We start from the raw sequence: 26,276 nt of genomic DNA, 5'->3' as shown, positions 1-26,276 counted from the left end.
CTCAAAATAAAGAAGTGAGTTAGGTGCTGCTATCTATTGTTCTAGCTTCGAACAATCTCCGTAGAAAAGCTCTTCTTCTACTAGACAACACTCCACCACACCCAAATAAGAGCAACTTATATAATATAATATAATATATTGGTATTATAAATTTACTCATTCAGGACAAATATATCATGTTCCCTATGGGAATCAACATCTAAATCATCTGAGAGAATTTGTCAGAATGCAAAAATGGGCTAACCCCTATCTGAGGATGTAGCGGGAAGCAGGGCCGATGGTGTAATCTCGTGCCTTGGGTATTATGTAATGACTTCCGCTCCTGATAATATTAACCGCCTGATAGTATATTCTGATTCTTGTTTTGGTCAAAATAAGAACTATTCTTTAGTTAGCTTTTGGATGTTTTTAGTCCAGACTGGAAGATTTGATATAATAGAACATAAATATTTAGTGGCAGGTCACACGTATTTGCCATGTAACAGAGACTTTGGCCTTATAGATCAATGGATGGAACTAGTTAGGGAGACTAGGGTTAAGAAGCCATTTGCAGTGGTAAAGATGACACGTGACATGTTTATCACTGCTTCGCCTTTACTGGATAAGATAACAAAAAGAACAGTCTCTGATTCGAAGCAAAAGGCATTATTAAGCAAGATTACATGTTGTAAAATCAGTAAAGAGGATCCATTTAGGTTACTTTTCAAGTACTCATACTCTTCTATTGAAGAGTATGATTCTGTAGATCTCATAGGGGGACATTCCCCACTCATCACCACCGATTTTGCTCATATTTATATAACATGCAGGGCTTGGCTAGAAATTAAAGTACCCAAAGTGGGAACTCCAGATGACCAAGCGTATAAAAAATAAAAATAAAAGTGTTGACGCGGCTCTCGCACCGTATTAGCCACTTACGTTAGTGCGTACGCCGAGCAGTTGTTGGCGTAGCGGTAAGAGCTCAGACTGGTAATTCGATGGTGGTGGGTTCGACTCCCCGTGTGGAGAATATTTTTCTCAGTTTTTGTATTATTCATTTATTTTAATTTATTTTACTTATTTATATGCAAAAGGCATATAGGACGTCATTATTTTCAATGAGTGCACAATTGTAAAAAATTTGGAGCTGCGAACTTTCCCGACATGTTCAAACAGAAATTTTTCTTTTTTCTCCTTTATTGGCTATCTCCCCTCCTTGGGGAATGTGCCGTAAATGTGAATAGTCATTTCGTTGTAAGATTCGTTTTCACGTGACAAGTGAAGGTTGCTCCTGGCGGATGTACACAAACAATAGATTCTTGGCGCAGGTAGAAAATGACAATGAAATCCCAATTTTTTATCTTTTCTATGCCTTTTGCGTATAAATAAGTAAATAACATTAATTATTCACCTCTTTGCGTTATTGGAAAATGAATAATATAAAAGTTGACAGAGAAAACAGTCTCCACATGTGGAGTCGAAACAACGACCATTGAATTACTACTCCGAGCTCTCACCGCTACGCCAACAACTGCTCGGCGTGCATGCTAACGTAAGTGGCTTATACGGTGCGAGAGCCGCGTCAACATTTTTATTTTTATTTTTTATACGCTTGGCCATCTGGAGTTCCCACTTCGGGTACTTTCATTTCTAGCCAAGCCCTGCATGTTCTATAAATTTGATCGAAATTGGTGGTGACGAGTAGGTAATGCCCCCTTGTCAGGAAAGAAAGTACCTGGTAGACCATCATTCGGTATTGAACACCTACCATGCAAGTACGACAGACCTAGCCCTGTACTTCCAGCCAAAATCAAGCATATTTTAGACTTATTAGATTACCTACCCCATGTGTATCATGCATACTACAGAAATCTTGCTTCCAATGCATGTAGTCCCATGCAAGAAGAAGAAGAAGAAGAAGAAGAAGATCCACATTTTGATATTCCTGATTATGATTAGGTTAAGGTACAGGATTAAGTACCTGCAGGCCAACCTCATTATTGCATTTGTTGATAAAGTATGTACTATTTGTTTGTAACAACACCTTCCTTATCTATATTATATAATGTATTGCCAGAATTATTTGTATTTCCTTCCCATTTATCACAAAGTCAGGTAGGTATGTTATAAAACTAACATTGTACCCATAAAAAAAAAAGTGTTCATATCTTTAAGGCGCTTGTTATTAAATTAACGAGCATGGATCTTATGCTAGGGAGTGACTTTATCATTGGAGTTGGTACAGAGAGGGGTATAGTTATCAATTTTAGAGATTCTTTTGATAAATTGAGTTTATTGATCATCAAAAGCAAGTTCATATCACCTTCGTACAGCAGCATGGAAGTGTCGTGGCTGGTTGGTACCTTCGAGTCCAGGGTTGGCGCTGGACATCGCCTGGGCAGGGACCACACCTGCTCGGATGAGGAGTTCTGGAATGTCTCGAAGAGTGACACACATTCCTGGGTTCGATTTGAGACGTAATTCACATTTGAGTTTTCTGCACAGCACTCCACACATTCATGGCACTGTCTGAACAGATATGACCTTTTAATTATGGTTACTGCACTCTAGATATTAAATCAAAACGTTCTGGAATAATCACTCGAAGGACAAGATGATTTTGACTTTGTACCAGTAGAAATGCAACTTCATAATGCAAGCTTACTGGAAATTGGAATGTTCTAGAGGATTATAGTCACCACAGTTCTTAATGCATAGTTTCTGAAGATTTAAAACACATTGGCAGTGAACTGAATAAATAGCACTCGGAAACTGTCTTGTTCCGTCAATAGGCAAAGTGAATAGCCATTAAAGAAAATGATATTTGAAAGAAAAAGTCTGACTTCATAAATTATGGATTCACTCAAACTACTGGAAAGTTCTAGGCTTTCTGGGAAAGAGACATGCATATTCTGAATTGTCACAGTCTTTAATAAGGATAAGAATCAAAACACAAGTCCCAGTGCAGCACTTGGAAAGTATTGCATATTTCACAATTAAACGTAATGTTGAACGTTCCCTAAGTTTCACAGTCTTTACAAGACGTTAATTCAATGAGGCACTTGGGAAAAAAAGTCATATCGTTCACTCGAAAGTTTATGTTGGTAGGGCACAAGTTCATCCTACACGCTCGGAAAATTTCAATGTTCCAGAAATTGATTCACAAAATACAAGTTCGAATAAGTTTGAAACGTAAGTTCAATGTGGTACACAACACTCATGAGTGTGAAATTCGGCTGGAAGCAACCTGATTTTAAATGGAGAGCAAATTAGAATCCAATGGCCACTCAAGACAACATAAAACGAACCTTGATACGACAACTTTAGCCATAGACTTTCTTATTATTTATTTGGTCAAGGCCTAGTTTGTACAGTTTTATAAGATCATTTTAAGATTGCTGATGTAATTACCATACCAACTCTTATTTCTTCGCAAACATTTTAAATGATTTTTAATTGTCAGTTGTCATTTAAGAACTCATGATTGCACATATTTTATAATATTCATTCTAATTTTTATTCTCATTTTATATACTTTTTCTTATATCGACAATCAGGATCCTGATTTTTACCTTTAGCATGAGTGTAAAAAGGCTGATGATGCCCTTTTAAAGGGCAAAACATGTCCCTTTAGACCTTAGTTTAATAGGATGTAAGTCCTAACTTTACAAATGTCATTTGTATTGAATAGGTTGACTAATAAAATTTTAATAATCTTAAATTGATGTACATTTTCAATACGGACCAAATAAGAAGTTTGTAACATGTAATGTTCCAGTATGTCACCTTAAGAAAATAATAAAGTCTTACCGCGACACTTGGCGAAAATAACTAAGTTCCAATGAGACGCTTCAGAAAAATAACGAAGTTCCTATATGGCACTTTAAGAAAATATCAAAGTCCAATCATGACACACGAAAAATAACAAAGTTCCAATTTGTCAATATGACAAAGTTCCAACACGATGCTCGCAGAAAATAACGAAGTCCCAATCAGGCACTTCAAGAATATGATAAAGTCCCGACACAACACTTAGAGAAAATACCGAAGTTCCAATTCTTGGATTTCCAAGACTGTCAACTAGAAGTTCGACACACACAATACTCCTCCTGTCACCCGTGTCACAAAGACGGCGGAGTGACAGATACTGAATTCGTAGGTCGGGTGGTTCTCCTTTTATACCCGTTCGCATGGAAGTGTCTAGAACCCGGGTATTATCTACCCTTATAACTTCTATAATACTTGGTGGATTTTCTTGAAATCTTGACAGATTACGTCCATTGTAATGGTTTTTAAGATGGCAGTGTCGAAATAGCGATAAAGTAGCGCAAAATGTACTTTTGAGGGTAAGCTGGAACATTACCATATATGGTCGCGTATAGCTGGCTTACGGCGGCCATGTCACTCGCTGGGTACGTCACTGCATTCGGCGGGCTGCCTACCTTCCACCTCATGCGAAGTTCAACAAACATACTTCGGACTTCTCTCGTAGCGGCGTTCCTGGTACAATATGTACATTGAGTATAAAACTTCCCTTAAGTTCATTTAGCTACTGCATCACTAGTCTGCAATAAAACAACTTAAAATTGCTATGAAAAGATTTTTCTGAATGTATACTTTGATTTGATGTGCAATACACCAGGTAAAATTAATGCAGTATGTTTTTTATTGTTCCATTTACAAAACTTAAATTTTCTCCTTTCAAGGAAAGTGAGGGTTAGACTGTTTTTGCGAGCATGTCTTCAATTAAAAAGTGTTGCTCTACCAGTGATGCACTGAAAATTAGAAAAACAATGAATGTGAGTACGAAAAAGTAAGTGAAGCACTATTTCTTTGGTTCACTCAATACCGGGAAAAGGGCCTGCCAATATCTGGCCCCATACTGCAAGAAAAGGCTGTGTATTCCCAGAAGGAGTTTAATGAAGGGGACCCTAATTTTACTAGCAGTGCTGGGTGGCTTGATCAGTGGAAAAAAACGGTACGGCATTAGGCAGCTTAATATCTGTGGAGAAAAACTGTCAGCTCAATCCAATAAGGTTGTGAAATTTAAAAAGGAATTTCAGGAAATAATTCTTGCTGAAGGATTAACCAGTGATCAGATTTTAAATTGTGATGAGACTGGGCTAAATTTCAAGATACTGCCATCAAAAACTCTCACAGCCCAAGCCGTGACATCTGCACTTGGCTACAAGCGTAGTAAGAAATGAGTTACTGTTCTTGCCTGTAGAAATGTTACTGGGAACTTAAAAGCAAAATAGCTTATGATCGGTAAAGCAAGACACCTAGGGCATTTAAAAACATTTCTGTTAATGCTCTTCCAGACCATTACACAAATCAGAAGGCTGCCTGGATGTCTGCTGACATCTTTAAAGACTGGTTTTTTACACAGTTTGTTCCAGATGTAGAAAAATGTCTAGCTTCGAACAATCTCCCTAGAAAAGCTCTTCTTCTACTAGACAACGCTCCATCACACCCAAATAAGAGCAACTTAGTAGCGGTGACATCAAAGTCATGTTCCTCCCTCCTAACGTGATATCATTATGCCAGCCAATGGACCAAGGTGTGCTGGAAACATTGAAGAGGAAATATCGGTGGAAACTCCTTTCATCGCTGATAGAGGAATGGACAATGTCAACGACATGATAGAAAAGTTAAAACGAATCAACATAAAAGACGTGGCATACTGGATAGCGCATTCTTGGGAAGAAGTTGAAAAACAACATTAGCAAAGTCTTGGAACATATTGTTGAGTGAGGTTGAACATCGAGAGGAGATGGTACAAGAAGACATGGAAAATATTGTGCCCTTACTGAATTGCATTCCTGGCTGTGAGGATGCTACGACTGAAGATGTGAGTAAATGGTGTGCACAAGATCAGCTGTTTGAACTAACTAACCCTGATATTATTGATTTTGTGAATGCTAATGAAAATGAGGATGATGATGAAGAAGAAGAACGAGACATTGCAGAACAAAAGGAGAAAACGATGACTCACAGTGATGGATTAAGTGCATTGGAAATGGTCTTAACCTACGTTGAGCAACAGCCGGAAGCAAGTGCAGCGGAGGTGTTGATTTTTCGTCGATGACGGGATCTCGCAGTAAGAAAACATGGATCGGCAGGCAAGCAGACATTGTTGACAAGTTTCTTTTTGTAAGACATTTGGAATGTTTTTGTTCAATACTGCATGTACTGTACAATTGAATTGATAATTCAATAGAGTACCGTAAAACATATCATTGTTTTAGTACTGGAGTATAGCCTTCCTGTTTGTTTCAGTTTATTTTCAAAGTTATTCTGTATTATCCGACATTTTCGGTGATCCGACGTACTCCAGGTCCCGTTTAGGTTGGATAATCGGGACTCTACTGTATAAGGCTGCCATGAATGAGGGGTTGTTGTAGTGTTGGAGGATCAAGTAAGTGTGTTGGAGTTTAGTCATCGGACTAGGGCAACAGCATTGCTGGCTGGTGCCAGTGTCCCACCAGAATCTGAATGAGGAGTAGTTTCTTTTTTAAATTTAAACTGCTGATAGTCGCTTTAACTCTATGGTCATATCACGACTTACATTAAATCTAAAAATTTCAAAACAATTTTCGGTTTTACATAAAGAAAAAATTACATTGAATATACAACCTGTGAATAAATAGTCTTTATATTTGGTAATATAAACAAGAATCCTTAAAAAAAATGTAATAATTTGGAGGTATAGTGAAGGAAAGTTCAGTGCCTTTTGGAGCTCATTAGGAAGACTGTGGTAGTTTTGCCATTGATTGTGCAGTTGACATTCAGAATTATATGCTTGATTGCCAATGGTGAGTTAACATGCATTGCAGATGGGATGTTGCTCTTTTCTTAGAAGATAACTATGGATTAGCTTTGAGTGTCCTATCCTCAGTCGTGATATTAAAACCTGATCTTGCCTGCAAAGGTTCTTAACTGGATACTGTGTTATGGAACTGGATGTTATTTCACAGATTTTGCTTTTTGAACATGTGTGATTATGTCACTATGCAGTATACGTATTGTTGACTCACTCATTGGATGTCTCATAGCTTCTTTTGCTGTCTGATCAACAGTCCCATGACCTTGGATTCCACTGTGTGAAGATATCCACATTATGGTAACATGTTTTCATACTTTCTTGATTAGTTGAAACAGGAACTGAATATCCTTTGTGAGAATGTGGGTTGATGAAGGGTTATTAATTACAGTTCATGCACTTTTGGGGTCAGAACAAATTATAAATGAATTGGAATAGTTTGTAGAATCTGTAACATAGCCTTTTTAAGTGCAAAGAGTTCATTAGGTTAGACAGTGTAGAAGTCAGGCAGTCTAAAGAGCATGTTGTGATCAGGGTATGTTATGGCACAACCACTTCTTTCATTGCACTTTGATCCATCAGACTGTGATCCATTAGACTGTGTTTTGGGAGTCAGCTGCAAATCTCGTTGAATAATTGTTGATAAACAGATTTATTAGTCTGATCTTTAGCATTGCTTAAGTTCTAGGTTGATTGTAGGTAGAGTCATTTTCCAGGGAGGAGGTACAAGAGATTGGTTGCTGTGTAGTATAGGAAGATCGTTAAGGTTTAGCTCTTTAAGGTATTTAGATACCCTGAGATGGAAAGGCAATGGTTGTGCATGTGGGACACTGAATTTATCTTTACATCTGTTAGAAAAGACGTAAGGTTTCATATGTGAATCATTCATGGCTGCTATCTTGAAAGCGTATGATAGGTTCAGTTGTTTTCTTCTGACTGCAAGTGGTGGTTCATTTGTTTCAATCTGTATACTGGTTACTGGACTAGTGCGTTAAACTCCCAAGGCTATTCGTAGAGCAGTGGATTGTACTAGGTCAAGCATCTTGAGTGTAGACATTCTTGCAGAATTATACACTGTAGAACCATAGTCTAAGTTGGCTCTCATAATGGCTTTATAAATATTATTAATATTTAGAAATTTATAAATATATATAAATAAATATATAAAATATTTATAAATATTAATTAGTACTTGGTACAGTAAAATTAAATTCCTTCAAGATCCACCTATTCAATACAATGACGTTTTATTGTGATTCAATCACATGTCAATTAGTCAAATGGTACTAGTTTCGGCATCTGTGTGCCATCATCAGCCTTAAGTACAAATTAAACAATATATATATATATATATATATATATATATATATTCCTAAAACATCTAAAACATATTTTAACACATTATAAAATATAATTGCTGTAGTGATACTTGAGAGAAATTATGATCCAATAAACTGAATATAGGTGGAACGAAGTTTAATACATCGTAGGAATTGTATTATATATGAAGTGGTTATGATATGAAGAAAAATGGTTATATTGTTGTTATAATTGATTGAATTGAGCAATATAGGGAAGTAAATGGATTTATATGAAGGAATTGAAATGAAATATTAGGAAGATAGTTGCAGTCAAGACGTAATGAGGGATGCTGATGTTAATATTCAGATTATGGATCGAATATGAGAAGCGAGTTCATTGAGTGAGTAATACTTCGAGGAAATAACATGAGAGAAGGTATGCATGGCAAACCCAGATGCGTATATTAGAGTAGGTGGTTTTTGCTATATCAATATACAGCTGTGTTGTAAGGAAATATTAATAGCAAATATCATACAGAGGTAATGCATGAAGTGAAAGATGAAATGAATGTGTAGCTATGTAGAATAACATAGATGTCAGATATAATATTGAGCTATCATATTTAAAATTGAGAGGAGTCACTTAGATTAACTTGTCATCGCAAATAAAGCTTCATGTAAAGTCAAACACATAATGAGAGGATGTCAGTAAGGCTAATTAAGAACTACTTTAGTTAGTAATGAGGTTTATATTTTTTTTATTTTTGATAGATACTTGAGATTTTACAAATACATAAATATAGTAAGACTAGGATGGTAGGTGCCAAGATTATAAATGGCAATAGGGCTTAGTAACCTTAGCATGACATTCAACGAAAACATCAAAGAAAATGCGATATACATAAAACAATTTAGATTGCGTGACTTAAAAGAAAACATTGAAACATGAATCAACTGTATATTAATCAGTGATATGATTGATTTTATTTATTTTAAAGTTGATTATTATTTAAATTATGTAATTGAATAACTTAATATTTTCATATCAAAGGAGAATGTGAAACGAGATGTTAGCTCATGTCAGGATTGAAATTCAACTATATTAAGCCAACGCTGACTTAAATGAAATGAATATATAGTGTTAATTTATTTTATGATTTATTGGATAGATATTGAAAAAACTTACTTTCTCTCTTAATTCAATTTATTCAATATTCGGGAGATAGTATGTTCAAACCCCACTCTCAGCAGCCCTGAAGATGGTTTTCCATGGTTTCCCATTTTCACACCTTAATTAAGGCCACGGCTGCTTCCTTCTCACTCCTAGCCCTTCCCTGTCCCATTGTCGCTGTAAGACGTATCTGTGTCAGTGCGACGTAAAGAAAAAAAAATCAATTAATTTAATAAACTTATTATTGATTTTTAAATATGTGAGTAAGTGATTTATGGACAGTTGTCGTAGGTTAACTTAGTTTTAAGTTGATTTTTGCGATTTATCATGGTACTAGCGCTGATAGAACATGCGATAGGATGGAAACGTTCATCCGGAGATGAATTATGTCGCACACGGTCGGATTTCTCTTTGAATCCACATAAAGGTGAGTTATTTCATGGAGATTTACCCTGAGATATTAACGAGCTACCGGAGTATTTTTTTGTGTATCGTACCTGGACGCAGGATGGGCGCAACAGTCATCTTTGAGATTTGTAAACTGAGGAATCCAAGTTAACCTGCTATCAAAGGTAACTCCTTGAATTTTGATTTTTTCAACAACTTCAGTTTTGAGATTGTCCGTGTATAAGGTTGGGTTCTTAACTGTAGGTTTGCTTTTAGAGAACAGTATACATTTGGTTTTGGTTTTTGAAAACTTGAAACCTGTGTCTTTAGCCTGTTTGGATGTTTCCAATGCTTTCTTCTAATAATTCTTGAGTTGTAAGAACGCTCTTTCCTGCACAAAATATTGTCAGATTGTCTGCGAAAAGTCAGGTTTTCACTGGTGAACTGACGTTAGAAACAATGCTGTTTCTTGCTACTAGGAATAATGTGACGCTGATGACTGATACTTGTGGGACTCCATTATTGATGGTAACTTTCTTTGATAAAATTCCATTTGCTCTGACTTGCATTCATCGATCCTGAAAAAAATTAAAATGAAATGCAACATGTTTCCTGAAACCTTGTTTCTCATCAATATTCTCAAAATGTAATCTTTCCACACCATGTCATAGGCTTTTTCAATGTCTAAACTGACTGCAATGAGGTGCTGTTTGAGGAACGCGTCCCAGATTACAGATTCTAGGTTTGTTACGTAGTCTATAGTTAAATAAGCTTCTCGCTTTGTACAGGGATGAACAATTTACTGTGCTTGAGATACCAATGTAACCTTTAATTCACTATTTATAAAACTAGATTTCAAATTGTATTCGTTAATGCAATCGGCCGGTAGCTGTCAGGTATTGTGCTGTGTGTCCTTTCCTGGTTTAGGTATTGGAACTACAATAGCACAATGCCACTGGTCAGGAAATACCTTTGTGTTCCATATATGGTTGAATATACAAGCAGGTAATCTAATGTGTTGAGTGGAAGCTGTTTAAAAAACTCATCAGGAATAGCATCAGGACCAGGACTGGATCTTCCACATTTGTCAAGTTTGGTAATTAGTTCTTGCAATTGTAATGTATCATTAATAACCTGACCGGAGTCAATAGAAACTTCTTCTAAATGTATCACTTCACAAGTTGTCTTGGTGTGCAAAAATTCAAAGTCATAATTGTTGTCACTGGAAATTTCAGAAAAGGTATTCTCCAATTTATCAGCTATATGTATAAAAATCAGTCTGCAGTGATAAGAATCGAGGGCTTTGAAAAAGAAGCAGCAATCCAGAAAGGAGTGAGGCAAGGCTGCTGTTTGTCCCCTCTCCTTTTCAATGTTTACATAGAACAGGCAGTAAAGGAAATCAAAGAGAAATTTGGAAAGGGAATCACAGTCCAAGGAGAGGAAGTCAAATCCTTGAGATTTGCCGATGATATTGTTATTTTATCTGAGACTGCAGAAGATCTCGAGAAGTTGCTAAATGGTATGGATGAAGTCTTAGGTAAGGAGTACAAGATGAAAATAAATAAGTCCAAAACAGAAGTAATGGAGTGCAGTCGAACGAAGGCAGGTGATGTAGGAAATATTAGATTAGGAAACAAAGTCTTAAAGGTAGTAGATGAATATTGTTACTTGGGTAGTAAAATAACCAACGATGGCAGAAGTAAGGAGGACATAAAATGCAGACTAGCACAAGCAAGGAAGAGCTTTCTTAAGAAAAGAAATTTGCTCACTTCAAACATTGATATCGGAATTAGAAAGATGTTTTTGAAGACTTTTGTGTGGAGCGTGGCATTGTATGGAAGTGAAACATGGACGATAACTAGCTCAGAAAGAAAGAGAATAGAAGCTTTTGAAATGTGGTGTTACAGGAGAATGCTGAAGGTGAGATGGATAGATCGAATCACGAATGAAGAGATACTGAATCGAATTGGTGAGAGGAGATCGATTTGGCTACATTTGACGAGAAGAAGAGATAGAATGATAGGACACATCTTAAGACACCCAGGACCTGTTCAGTTGGTTTTTGAAGGAAGTGTAGGTGGCAAGAACAGTAGGGGTAGACCAAGGTATGAATATGACAAACGGATTAGAGCAGATGTAGGATGCAATAGTTACGTAGAAATGAAAAGGTTAGCACAGGATAGGGTGGCATGGAGAGCTGCATCAAACCAGTCTATGGACTGATGACTCAACAACACATGTTAAGGATCATTTATAAAGGATCCATCAACTGGATTTCTGATGGTATTTGCTGCTTAACTAGGTCCCTCGTGCACCACAATGATATTGTTGTGTTACAGATTTGTTGTATGCTTCAGCATGTACAGTGTTAACCACTGACTTCAAAATTAACCCTAGGAAAGAGAATTGTGGTGTTGACTACTTGGCAGAGGTGTAGAACCTCGCAGCAAGCCACGTTTGATGCTCCTTATGAAGTGTCAGCCCCATGGCTGGGGCTGTTTTTTATTGAGCCCATGGTTGCTTCCTTCTCAGTCCTAGCCCTGTCTTATTCCTTCATTGCCATAAGACCTGTTTGAGTCCATGAGACATTACACCAGTAGTAAAAAAAAAAAAAAATCTCTGATATGTGCTATCTAATTACCACACCTCCTGGTGAATTAACTCCTTGAACTCGCTTGCATTCATCTAGTATGAGTTAACTTGCTATACCCCTTGATTCAGGTCCGATGAATAATATTGTATTTTTAGAGCTCTCAAACCACATGGGAATAGTTGAAAATCTTATTGCAAGTTAGGCAGATACTACTTTACAACATTACTATTTGGTGATAACCAATCTTAGTCAAAATTTGCAAAAATTCTCCCTGGAAAGAGGAGTGGATTGTCATCCAAATGAACAGATAGTGCTGAAGGGGACTGCAAGTAAGTAGAAATAATCTTTTCCATCCTCCCAGAAAGAGAAGCAGTCATGCGGTATAGCCACATGCTGACAGTTGGGTGAAAACTCGTACCCCCATGCATACTTGTGAAACTCGTCTAGGTTCGTTACACATCACCGCAGTGTGTGTGTAGACCTGGTCAGTGTTCAGCATGATCTCTGCCTGGACAGTAAAGTACTCTTCTCTCATGCCAAGATGACGAGGTGCTCTTAGACAATTTTATAAGCGATAATGGTCTATTTTATTAGTTGAAGACCAGGCCTTTGTCTTCATGAGCCTTTTTGATTTAGGTAAGGATTTTTTTTATGTTGCTAGCTGTTACCCACGACTTCACTTGCGTGGATTTTGTAATTAGATAAAAGTAATTGTTCCTCCCTGCTGCTAAGACATTTTCTGAAAATTCCCAAGGTATAAAAACTCACTGAAAAATTCAGTTTCATTTACCCCAGTACCTCTTTGAAAACCACGTTTGTGGTCTTGAATTTTGGGGCCAAGATGACCCAGGCTACTAGCAGAGCTAACTCTAGATCATGCGACCCAGAACTGTCCATGTGAGAAACAGCCCTCTCTCAAGTCGGAAAAAACAAAACAAAAACATGTTTCTCTTATTTTGAGGAGATTCTAAATACCAATTACTAGGTCTCTAACATCTGCAGGTTTTGAGATATAGGTATCCCCATTTTAAAAAATTCAACCCATTTTCAAGCCCTTCCTCCCCCCCCCCCCCCCCTTAAATGGATTTTCCAAAAATATACGTGTTTCTTTACTTTTAAAGGCGGTTTGAAATACCAATTTTCACGTGTGTAACATCTTCAGTTATTCGCTTCCCCCCCCCCCCCCCCAAGGTGGATTTTCCTAAAACAATAAAAATAGATGTTTCTTTATTTTTAAAGGAGATTCCAAATACCAGTTTTCATGTCTGTTACATTGCCAGTTCTTGAGTTACAAGGATCCTCATAAAAAATATTGAACCCATTTTTCACCTTTTTCCACTCCCCACTCCCCTTATGAGGATTTTCCGAAAACAAAAATATACATGCTTCCTTATTTTGAAAGGAGATTCCAGATAGCTATTTTCACATCTGTTACATCTCAGTTTTTGAGATATAACCTCATAAAAGGAATTCAAATCCTTTTTCACCCCTTTTCACCTCCCTTATGTGAATAATCCAACACAGAAATAGGGGTTTCTTTATGCTACTTCAATTTTTGAGATATAAGTACCCTATAAGAATAAGAATAATAAATTTCAATACAACATGTCAAGTAAATGATATTACATAAATCTTGGGACTAGTTTCAGCCACTTAGTAGCCATCTTCAGCCAAATAAAATTAAACAGATTATGTGATAACTAAAACGTATGTATACCATACAAAGACAATGTTGTAGGAATGATGATAACATATAAAATATATATAACAACAAAAATTAAGGTTATGATCTTCTTTTCATTAAGTTAACTTAGGAGACATGATATAGACTTTTGGGCTTATGCCGTGTCAAGAAAATAAGGTGAAATTCTTTACGTTTCGCAGAGAACTTTGGTCTGTGTCATCAGAAGAAAATCTCGACAGTCCATGAGAAAGGCTTCTTAAACAATGAGCTTTGAATTTATACGTGATAATAGAAGTGGAAATGGTATGTCACCAGATGGCTCCGAGGACGTGGTACAGCGCTAGCGTTCGAAGCGGAAGCTGGCGGAACCATCAGAATCACTTATTTGTACGGATTTGTACGTTGCTCATCGCCAGATGTTTCATTCCGAGTTATTGTCAATGTCATACCCCTGTCAATTTCATACGTTGCGTACACCTGTTATGTTATGTGACCCTCTTAGACTGATTCTAAATGAAATTTCAGAGAAATCAAACATTTTACATGACATTTTAGTCCTATCTTTAGTAATCATGCCTCAGATAAAAAGAATTATTTCTTTTATAATCTCTTTAACTTCCCTCTCAGCACCGGTCTTTCTTTCCTCATCCTTCAGCCCCACCCTAGACGCCTCTTCTCTCCTTCTCCCCTCCATCCTCCTTCCCCTCCCTTTACTCCTCCCCTTTCTTATATGTGCTACCATATCATATTCTTGCTAATATAGTGTTAAACATTGAATTAATTTTTTTTTTGGGGGGGGGGGGGGAGGGGAATGAGCATATGCAATAGGGATGAAAAAAGGTGGACAGTCAGAAGCATCAAAAACTGACTGTAATAGATCAGTTCATTGGCCCTACACTGATATACCCCTTCCAGACTGTTTTGGTTGAGAAAATTCCCAAATCAGCCGGGCTGAGTGGCTCAGATGGTTGAGGCGCTGGCCTTCTGTCCCCAGCCTGGCAGGTTCGATCCTGGCTCAGTCCGGTGGTATTTGAAGATGCTCAAATACGTCAGCCTCGTGTCGGTAGATTTACTGGCACGTAAAAGAACTCCTGCGGGACTAAATTCCGGCACCTCGGCGTCTCCGAAAACCGTAAAAGAGTAGTTAGTGGGACGTAAAACAAATAACATTATTATTATTATAAATTCCCAAATCAAGTCTTGTAAAAGCCGACAACATGATTAGACATGCACTTAAAGAACTTCTACAACTTCCGAGTGACACGCCGACAAGTATGATCTATTCAAGCCACAAATATAAAGGGTTAGCATTAATGCGTGCTACTTGGGAAGCGTACCTTCAACAGCTGAACATCAATCTTAAGCTAGAAGCTGTGAATGATTCGCACGTAAACGCTGTTCGAAATTTCACAGCAATAAAAACTCACTGCCTATCTGAACTTCAACTCAATGAAGAGACATCAACGAAATCTGTTAGACAACAGCGCGATGTACTTAGAACATGCAAATTTGAAGCTTAGTGTGCATATCCACAGAAAGGAAGAGGGGTTGAGTTATTTGCTCAAGTTCCTGCTGCTAATTCTTGGGTTACCAGAAGGGATGGTTTAACTTGTTCGGAATGGAGGGAGATGTTGAAGATGATCGTGATGGTTGCACCAGTACGTACTCTGCCGGGAAGTTCTACCAGCACAGGCCACTGCAGACACTGCAGTGAGTATGAAACCTTAGCACATGTGCTGGGGTGTTGCCCTCAGGGAGAACTGCTTAGGATCAAACGCCATAACATCATCAGAAACCTGATTGCTAATGCACTTCGTCTGAAAAATCTAGAAGTGGCATCGCCAATAGAGGCAGCACTCGCAGGATTGATATTATAGCGATTGACAGATGGAAGAACGAAGCAGAAATTATTGATCCTACGGTACGCTTTGAATCTTCAGCCTGTCAGCCGACTGATGTAGATAATGAGAAAATGGATGTCTATAATCCGACCATCCCTTTCTTTCTTGAGTCGTATAACCTTAAAAAAATTACTGTGACTGGACTTTTCTTTGGTGCGAGGGGAACAATTCCCAAATCTTTCGTCACATGGCGACAAAAATATAAACTAGCGAGAAGTCTACAAGATGAGATAGTCTTCTCACTCATCAAATACTCCGTTTCGATTCTTCAACACCATTTATATGGAGTTCATGCCATTTAATATGGTTAATTGTAACCTATCATTTTTTAAAAACATTAATCTTCTTTATCTTCCCTCAAAATTGTTATTGTGTATTATTCTGTGTCTTATGGCAAATCTAGGGTGTCCTGGATCAGATTAAATAAATCAAGTATTTTTTTTTTTGTCTAACATTATTTTGTTACAGACAAACTACATGCCATATTACCAATTTGGATGTCACACTTGGCCATCCAATGCATAGCAGGAACATTGGGAGGATTCACAACCACCTTACTTACCAACCCGCTGGATATTGTTAGAGCGCGACTTCAGGTAAGATTTTACAAGAATCTTCTTGTAGATGTTGACCACTACCATGATAAGGTACAAACACACTGAGAAAATGTGGATAGAAGGAGAGACTTATGGCCAGTTTCTGGTACACCACAGTTACCTGTGAGTTACCTAAAAGCGCGTGTAACTTTAACTGTGCTGTTAACTTTAAGGAGTTTCCGGAAACTTAAATCCAGTTTTAATAGCCCTGGTAATAAACAGTACAGTTATCGTCATGTTTAGTACCTCTCGTCCTTCGATAGATGTCTCTACGCAAATGTTTTTAGGGTTATTTTGGTAAAATCTAGTTACTTTTACTAGCAGAAGTTTTCTACAATGAAAAATGCTTGGCAAATACGTACACAGTCATGTCAATAAGTCTGATTCAGCATGTAACAAACTCTCATAATGTGAAAATACGTACTATCTAACGATGGAAAAATTAGGTATATATTACTTCCTCTTCTTTCTTATTGACAGTATGCAGACATCGTCTTAAATTTCACCTTGAACGTTGTCATTAATCAGATCACTTTTCATTGATCCAGAACAGAACAAGCGTAAACGCAAATAATCACATAAATGAAAACGTGCCCCACACTTTGGAACCTATCATTCTGACACTGAAGTTCTGCACTGATGGTGCTATATCCATCTGTTCTCGCTGCAACTGTTGCCAGGTTTTTTAAATTTTTTAATTTTATTTTTTATATACTGACCACGCAACATGCATCGACAAAAATACTCTCGTAACTGCTGACGTGATGTCCACTTGAGAATTTCAATTGAACGTAGCAAGCTAACCCTGATTCAGGGTGTGAAGTGTGTTGAAACAGATAAGAAGATGACAAACTACAGCTCCCTGCAAGACTTTTAATTAAGGAAGTCCAGATGTTTTATGTTTATTAGGAGTCTATGAGACCTCACGTCACCGGTTAAAGAATATAATAGCATTAAAAAAAAGCAATGAAAAATCGATATTTATTATTCAGCATGTTAATATTAAATGCATACCGGTACCTAAGATATTTATTATTTGGTACAAATGTAAATATTAATGGTAAATCCTCCATAATTTCAGATTGTGTTCACTATGGTAACTGTTGGTGGGACTCATGATTCAAAGCATGACGAAAGAGATCTTAACATTATAGCTGCACTGAAAGATCAATTAGAGCCTGATGAAAATCCGTTCGACTCGAGTTCCATTTTATTTGACGATTCATTTCCCGTATTGGAAGATATATCTACAGTAGAGGCGTCATGCTCCAAGGAGATTATAACCTAAACAGCTGGGACAGATGACACCATACAAGTGTAATCAGCGACTAAAGCCAGTGATAACATGGAAGTAAACATACTAACCGAAATATTGTCGAGTCCAGCACACCCAAGCACGTTAGAACTACAATGAATGGCTGTAAATATATTATAACCACTTCATTATCACTTTCTAATGTTTACGAAAGTAATATAAGACCTTGTACGAAACGGTATGGAGTGGCGCCTCATAGCGGTATTTGTTGGAATCAGTTCTAACATAGAGGTAACTACAGCACTAGCTGCAGTTAACAGTCTTTGCGGAGATAACTGTGAAGAAGCCGATAACTGTTGTTTCGGAAACTCATTTTAAACATCACCATGTTCAGTCACTGGTAACTACCCATCTACAGATAACTGTCATTTCAGAAACTGGCCATTAGTGTTTGTATTTGTTTGCTATATATCATTGATGGGTGGGGGTTGAACATAGAAATATAATCAGCAGCAAAATGAACAGAATAAGTACATACATACATACATTATCATTATAGACTGTTATGCCTTTCAGCGTTCAGTCTGCAACAGAATAAGTTTTAGTTAAAAATTCTGATTTGTTAACACATTCACTCCTGTTTCCGACTTAAGGCGGATAACATTCCGCCAGTGCCTTAAGGCGTTTGGTGAGAAAAATTTCAAGCTTCAAACTTCAGTATGCGTTTAGCATCTTAGGTTTACCAATAATTCTTATTAGTACCTAATACCTGAACATTCGTATGTAATGTATATACAGTAAAGCCTCGTTAATTCAAAGTCGTTGGGACTAAAAAATCGGACTTCGAATTACGTGATTTCGATTAACTGCCAATTCGTAATTCAGAAGTGAACCCTTGCCACGTTACAAAATATTCTAAGGCCCGTTACTGCATGTAGTTAACCTTGATTCACAGTTTAAACCTTTCAAATGACATTGGAAAAAAAAAAAAAAAAAAGATTTCCAAAATTAATCCAAGAAGGTGCATTTAGAGTATTCAAATAATGCACTTGGATAACTCACTGACAAACATAGCCTCTCGCATTGAAAGAAAGAAAAAAAAAAAAAAGCACGATTCAAAGACGAGGAGAAATCTATGTTGGCTCCTATGTGCAAGTGCTTTATTCATTAGATTACTGTACTGTATGCATTTTAGATGCCCCGTACTTGCACAGAAAGTACCCAATGCCCTTAAAACATCATCACTAATCAAACTTTCCTATGACAAGGGGAGAAATTCTCTCGCTTCCTTCTGCATTACAGCACAGTACATTGACTATCATTGTACAATTTCCCGCCATGGCACTTCTCTTGTACTTCAGAAATGTAGACACTTGCCGCGTCACAAAGTATTTTAAGACCTATTAATGCATGCAATCACCTTGATTCACAGTTTAAACCTTTCAAATGCCATGGAGAAAACTATTTACGAAATGTATCCAACAAGGTGCATTTACAATGTTCAAATAATGCACTTGGATAAATCACCTCACACAATGAAAGGAAAAAAATCACACGATTCAAAGACGAGGATAAATTATCCTGGTTTCCCTGTGCAAATGCATTATTTTTTGGATTACTCTACTGTTTACATGTTAAGATGCCTTGTATTTGCACAGAAAGTGCCCGACGCCCTTAAAACATTGTGGCTTATTGAACTTTCCTATGACGAGGGGAGGAATTCTCTAGCTTCCGTGTGGGTTGCAACACAGTACAATGATCCCCCACCCTTGTATGATTTCCCGGCTGGCACGTTCTTATTTGAAACCATAAGACCGTTTGGGCTTGGCATTAAAAGAAAGCAATGCAGTTTCATCGGCAATGACAATATTGTTCGGTGCCTATGAATTAATTATATGACCCACGCTTTACCGTCAACTGTCGGCATCGCACTGTTCGCAGATTCTGTTTCTCTGCACACTGCCAGCTGCGTGATATTACATTGTTCCCTAAAATATTGAATACAAAAGAATTCCGATTTCACTCGAACTTAGCATTTTTTTTTTCTATTTGCTTTACGTCGCACCGACACAGGTAGGTCTTACGGCGACGATGGGATAGGAAAGACCTAGGAAGGGGAAGGAAGCGGCCGTGGCCTTAATTAAGGTACAGCCTGGTGTGAAAATGTGAAACCACGGAAAACCATCTTCAGGGCTGCCGACAGTGGGGCTCGAACCCACTATCTCCCGATTACTGGATACTGGCCGCACTTAAGCGACTACAGCTATCGAGCTCAGTGAACTTAGCAATTATGAAGCACAATGTAGACACACCAAAGTGTGTGAAAGTGCGGAAAGCTATCCCTGCACGTTCCGGAAGACGTGTTCTATCATAACGCAGATAATTTTAGAATTTAAATTACTCTGTAACATACTATTGTTTTAAAATGTAAATGCAGTTTCGGATTAAAAGTCTGAATTTCGGTCATGGGGTCGACATTGTGCTTCGAATTACGAATTATCTGTATTTCGAATTAAACTATTTAAATAACATGCAAAACCTTATCTCATGTTTCCGGGAACGAGAGCTTCTTCGAATTAGGCGGGATTTTGAATTAACTTATTTTGAATTATCAAGGTTCTACTGTATACGAATTTTTGTGATTACTACTCTAAGCTTGTGACATTCAAAGTCCAATCATTACTGCCTACTGCCCATCTGTATGTATTGTGGGGCTGATGACCTCGATGTTAGGCCCCTTTAAACAACAAGCATCATCATCATCATCATCATCATTATGTATGTTTTGCAAGGCACAAGTATACTTGTATGGTTGCAAGTCGGTAATGTCTTTGAGGTTGAGCCAGAGGTACTCCTGAAGCCTGTGGTGTCTGGACGGGGAGGGCGTAGAGAAAATAAAGGGGGTTGGTACGCGTGGATGTTGGTGGGGCGGAAGGGGTACCTTTGGATGTAGGACTGTTTTGCCATCTTTTATGGAAAAAAATTAAATTAAATTTAAAAAAGGCATCACTAGTATATGTGTTTGACAGTATGCGCCTGATAAAAGGCAGAAGACATTATGCTCAAGTAATGGCCGGGAGTGAACATGTTAAGAAGGAAACCCTAAAAATAATTAGTCATGGAAATTCAGGTAAAAAACCAAAATTCACAACTTAATACTCAGTATTTAAAAAATGAGAATCTAATCATCACAAAAGCGGATGAAGTGAATACAACAGTTATGATGGAAAAAGTTCAGTATGTAGAAAAACAAAATAATTCATTAACATCAGCAGAATACAACGGATACAGTGCGACTCAATAAATAAATTTCAAAACAAGAAAACAAGTGATCAAGAAAATAGACCTTATTCTCACAAAGTTGGAAAAAGAAGGACTTGCCATCAAAAATCCCAAACTTCTCACACTATGAACCCTCCCCAAAATACACAATGACTTATGTCCAATCAGACCAAGAGCAAATTTCAAAGATGCACCTAGTTGTAATGTAAACAAATTACACAACCGAATGCTAAAGAAAAAATCTCAATCGAAGAAGACAAGTTCATTCAAAACACCCTGGAACTAGTCAAATTACTAAATAAACTAAAAATGACAGAGAGATCAAGTATGATATCATTTGTCATCACCAGTATGTAGACTAATGTACCAATAAAAGAATCAGTTAAAATTATGGAAAATCATCTCAAAGAAACTACAAGAAACAAAATAATTAATCTTCTAAGAACAACCTTAAATCAGAACCGTATTACATTCGATGACAAAATCTATTGTTAGAAGGAAGCGTTAACCATGGGATCAGCATTATCAGGTATAATACGAAGGCCATCCGGAAAGTGGTACCCGTTTGTGCAATAAAGGCACAGGAGTAAATATTAACAAATATACACCTTTTTAATGGAAAGAGCATACTTTACACTACTTCTCCACATAATCTCCAAGCAAATTTAGGCATTTGTCATAACGTGGAACAAGTTTTTGTATTCCAGCGTCATAGTCCTCCGCCGCCAGCGTATTGAGATACGTAGACACGGCTCGTTTAAGTTCATCATCGCTGTCAAATCTTTTTTCCCGCCAGAAAGTCTTTAAGCTTCGTAAAGAGATGAAAATCCGAAGGGGCGAAGTCCGGACTATACGGGGGATGGTCGAAGGTGTCCCACTTGAATTGCTGCAAACGTTTTGTATTATCGCAGCTGCATGAGGCCTGGCATTGTCATGAAGGAGAATGACGCCTGTAGACAATAGACCTCACCGTCAATTTTGTATTGCCCACAGTAATTTCTTTAATGTTTCACAATATGCATTAGCATTAATTGTGTCTCCACGGGCCATAAAATCAATGAGCAGTACACCTCGGCGATCCCAGCAAATGGTTGCCATGAGTTTCCTGGTGGACAGAACTGTCTTGAATTTTTTTGGTTTGGTTGGTGAATGAGCATGATGCCACTCCAGTGACTCGTTTACTCTCAGGTGATGCATAACAAACCCATGTTTCGTCCCCAGTAATGATGCGAGTCAGGAAAGAGTCTCCTTCATTGGAATAACATCCCAGAAACGTCAGTGCTGCAGCCATACGCTTGGTTTTGTGCTCCTCTGTAAGCATGCGAGGGACCCACCTTGCACAGATTTTTGAATAATGCAGATGATCTTTGACAATTTCATGAACAATTGTTCGAGACACATTAGGAAAATGATCACAGAGTTTATCAATTGTGACGCCCTGATCGTTCCTCATGCATTCGTCTACTGTGCTCAGCAGTTGGTCTGTAATGACAGATGGTCTCCCTGAACGCTCCTCGTCATGTGTATTGTGCCCTACAGTGCTTTTGATTCCAATCAAGCGAAAGCTGAGCTTGAACCAAGAGCACCATAGTGAACAATACTCCCACCAGCGTGGGCTCGTGCACATCTCTTACCTGCGTTACATATCCATGCTCAGCAACTCAGTCGCACATGTCTCAGGGATACAGGGTAAAACAAAAGGGGGAAATACGATCAAACACATGGACATGCAAGATAGCAAGGTAAGAACAACCAAAAATAAAATGAAAATACGGGAAACAATGCTGCATTCACATTGAACATAAATGGATTTATTATTATAATTAAAAAAGGAAAGTATCCAATTATATACAAGAAGTTAAGATCTCATATAATTTTGTCAATAGTTTGTTGCAGATGACTTCCAGGTCACAATCCTATCGTACTGCCAGGCTGGAACAGGCATGAATCACGGAATAAGTCAAAAGTAACAAGAAAGGATAACTTTCTATGCAAAAACTCGTCAGAAGAGCCATCTCCTCTACACGAAAAATATCGGTCACAGTACCTCGAACCCAAGATCATCAAACAACAAAACTACAATCTACACGGCCTGGACTGAATGAAGATTCAAAGTCCGTCATACATAAGGCACCTAAACTAATCAATAAAATCATGGAAATTACAACTCCATCATCAGGTAGCTAAATAAACAAGTGGCAAGACTAAGAAAAAACAAAGCCATGCAGACAAAATGCGATCCCTGCTGGCTACAAAATGTCAAGGCCGGGAGTGAGACTCCCTGCGAACACTTGAGCTAGCGCAGACAGCTTAATCACTTTCCCTAGCCGGTGACGTAAAACTTGACTTCCTCAACCCCCACAAAAAAACGGGATGTGTGTCGGCCCAGCTCCCCTTGGGAGCGCTCAGCTGATCGGATAAAGGCATACCAGCCGTGTACCTCAATTCCCTTCTATAATCACATGATATAACAATCTTAGCGCCGAAATTATTCAATCATTATCTTATCTCTGCCTCCACTGGGCTTATCCATAAATCACGTTCTCTTATATCTGCCTCCACTGGACTTATCCATAAGTATACAAGGACTCAATTCCCTGGCGCTACCATGGCCAGGATAATGCAGAATATTCACATCACAATGTTCATCATTTACTTGCGCTCGGCATCACTATAACAATACGTGCAATCAGCTAGAAGTTTATGTAAAGATATCTCAAGCAACATGGCACACACACCCAGCCCCGTTAGCCTATGTGAGTCAAAGATTAAGTCTAGATCTCCTCTGAATTACGTACAATCACAAATAGATATAGGCTACGCTGCACTAACTACCGTATCTGGTTAACAGACCTAGCAAACATGACCAAGATGGAACAGATACCACAAAATAAAGAAGAAAAAAAAAAAATCAAAATTATACAAGTGGGAAAATACAACCTACTGCCTATCCTACTATCCTGAGTTCGAGGTCGGTACTTGATTACTCTAAACAAATGTTATTTACATCAGACAGCTATTGTTGTGGCTGACGGCCACTCTGAACCTAACTGCAATAATTTACATGCTTAGAACCAATTGGAGCGATCTAACCTGGACGTATCGATGGCATTGCGAGGCAGCCTCTCTATGGACCACTGGATTTTACTCCATGTTGGCAGTTGTCATCGCCAGCAACACAGGTATGCGGATTACTGGATACATGCTGGCTGATGAAGGCTTCTCCTGCAGCTTCCTCGAAGGTTGTGAGGTGTCTCCTTCGGCGTCGTGATGAGCACGCCTTCCTGGTGTCCCCGTGTCGATGCTCGGGGTCTTGACAGCTCCTGCCTTCTCCAACTCGCCGTACTTCTTTCTTTTTCTCAGCGTGTCGTTGCTCCCGCTGGGTCGGTGAAGGGAAAACTGTAAAGAGACATGTGTTACAGAGGGTTCCAATTCGATGCCTGTTTCCACAAATGCCCCCTCTCACACGCTTCTAAGTTTGGTTCTCTACTAGAGTTTAGTCTTATGATTCAAGAATTTACTTATTCACATATGGTGACAAGATCTTGTTGTCCTCTCATAGAACTGTTACTCTCAACTACCAGAAATAATCTGAGCTATTATTATTCTCCGTACTTCCTTTCTAACAATTGGTCCTCAAAGTCATATGAAGCTACTAGCTAGACAGTTAAGTCATAGGCAGTACATCCTCTCATGACAGGCAGGCTAGCACATGTAGTATGAAAAATTCAACTTAGTCATGCAGGTTGCTTACTTACTTTATATCCCGAATAGATCATAATTGGTGTTTGCGGCTCGTAGCTCAGATGCTAGTCTCGATGTCAGCTCGGAGTCTTCTCACGCAGTCCCGACAGCAAGACAGTCAAAGAATGAATCTCAAGCGCTCCGCGGCTCCATATATACCGGGTGGTACAGCTGCCTCTATTCACGCAGTTTTAGGCAACCCGCAGATTATAGTCGAACCTAAAAATATTGACCTTGACTACTCACTACAATGTCTGCTCTTACAACGCTTTCCATAATTCGTTTATTCGTGTCAAGCAAATCAGCATTAATGATAAAATACCGATTGATGGTAAAGAATCGTGAAAATTATGTGTCGCAGAAACGTCCTGTACAGAGAATATTATTGGTGAATGACTAGTAGTAGCAGCAACACTACAGCGCTAAACAGCAACCCGTGATAGCCGAGCTTGCTAAAAGTTAGAGGAGAGTACCGGTGTTCGTTAGTAGGCGGTTCGAGTCCTGTGTACGACGAATATTTTTATTGCGTTGTTGATGTTCGTGAGAGTCGTGTTGTTGACGACAAATCTAAATCATGATCAGTTCTCATATTGCAGGTACTCAGCTATGTTTGTTTTTTAAGGAGCTCTTAAAAGAGCTATTTGCAATAAAGTGAGATTGTACCGACAGCGGTGCGATGGGCTTATGCATGGCCATTTGATTAATGAAGCAAATGTTCAAAATGACCACCTGCTTCGTTAATGCACATCTGAGCACGGTGGAGGAGAGACATTCGTGCTTGCTGCAACATATGTGGTGGAATCTGCCTGCAGGCTTCCGTGATGAGCTGCTGTAAATGATTCGGGCTCTCAGGCTCCTGCTCATAGACTCTTTCCTTTAAATAACCCCAGAGGAAAAAGTCGAGTGGAGTAAGGTTAGGTGATCTAGCTGGCCATGTGACCGGACCCCCTCGTCCAATCCATCGTCCAGGATATGTCCTATGCAAGTGGTTCCGTACTGCCCCTCGTCCAATCCATCGTCCAGGATATGTCCTATGCAAGTGGTTCCGTACTGCCAACGACCAGTGTGGGGGAGCTCCATCCTGCTGGAACCACATCCGTAACCGTGTCATAAGGGGCACATCCTCCAATAAGAGTGGGAGGTACTCACGAAGAAACTCTAGATAGCATCGTCCCGTGAGGTTTCCTTCGAAGAAATATGGTCCAATTATCTTGTCACCTAGTATCCCGCACCACACGTGGACGCCCCATTGTACCTGAAATCGAGCTCCCCTGATCCAGTGAGGATTTTCAACGCTCCAGTAATGGAAGTTATGACGATTAACAGTTCCGTTGTTGTGAAATCTGGATTCATCACTAAAGAGAATGTCCATTAAGAAATTTGCATCAGCTTCAACTCTTTGTAATATCCATTGCGAAAATTCTATCTGTTTTGGAAAGTCATCTCCGTGAAGTTCCTGGTGCAGCTGTTGATGGAAAGGGTGGAATTTATGGCAGTGCAATATTCGCAGTACAGATACATGACTGATGTTCAGTTCATTTCCTATGGCCCGTGAGCTTG

At 38.5% G+C, this 26,276-nt stretch overlaps 1 protein-coding gene across 3 annotated transcripts in view; it reads left to right on the top strand.

Moving 5' to 3' along the window:
- The window catches only part of LOC136863874 (solute carrier family 25 member 44), a 396,581-nt gene that overhangs the window by 325,570 nt on the left and 44,735 nt on the right, over positions 1–26,276 (top strand). For all 3 annotated transcript variants that reach the window (XM_067140237.2, XM_067140238.2, XM_067140239.2), the window contains one exon: positions 16,308–16,435. In XM_067140237.2, coding sequence (XP_066996338.2) covers positions 16,308–16,435 — 128 coding nt within the window. The remainder of the gene's footprint in view (positions 1–16,307; positions 16,436–26,276) is intronic.

The sequence above is a fragment of the Anabrus simplex genome, chromosome 2 (assembly GCF_040414725.1).
Source record: "Anabrus simplex isolate iqAnaSimp1 chromosome 2, ASM4041472v1, whole genome shotgun sequence".
Taxonomy (NCBI): Eukaryota; Metazoa; Arthropoda; class Insecta; order Orthoptera; family Tettigoniidae; genus Anabrus; species Anabrus simplex.
Note: the sequence above shows the minus strand (reverse complement) of the source record. Positions and strands in the feature narration are given on the sequence as shown.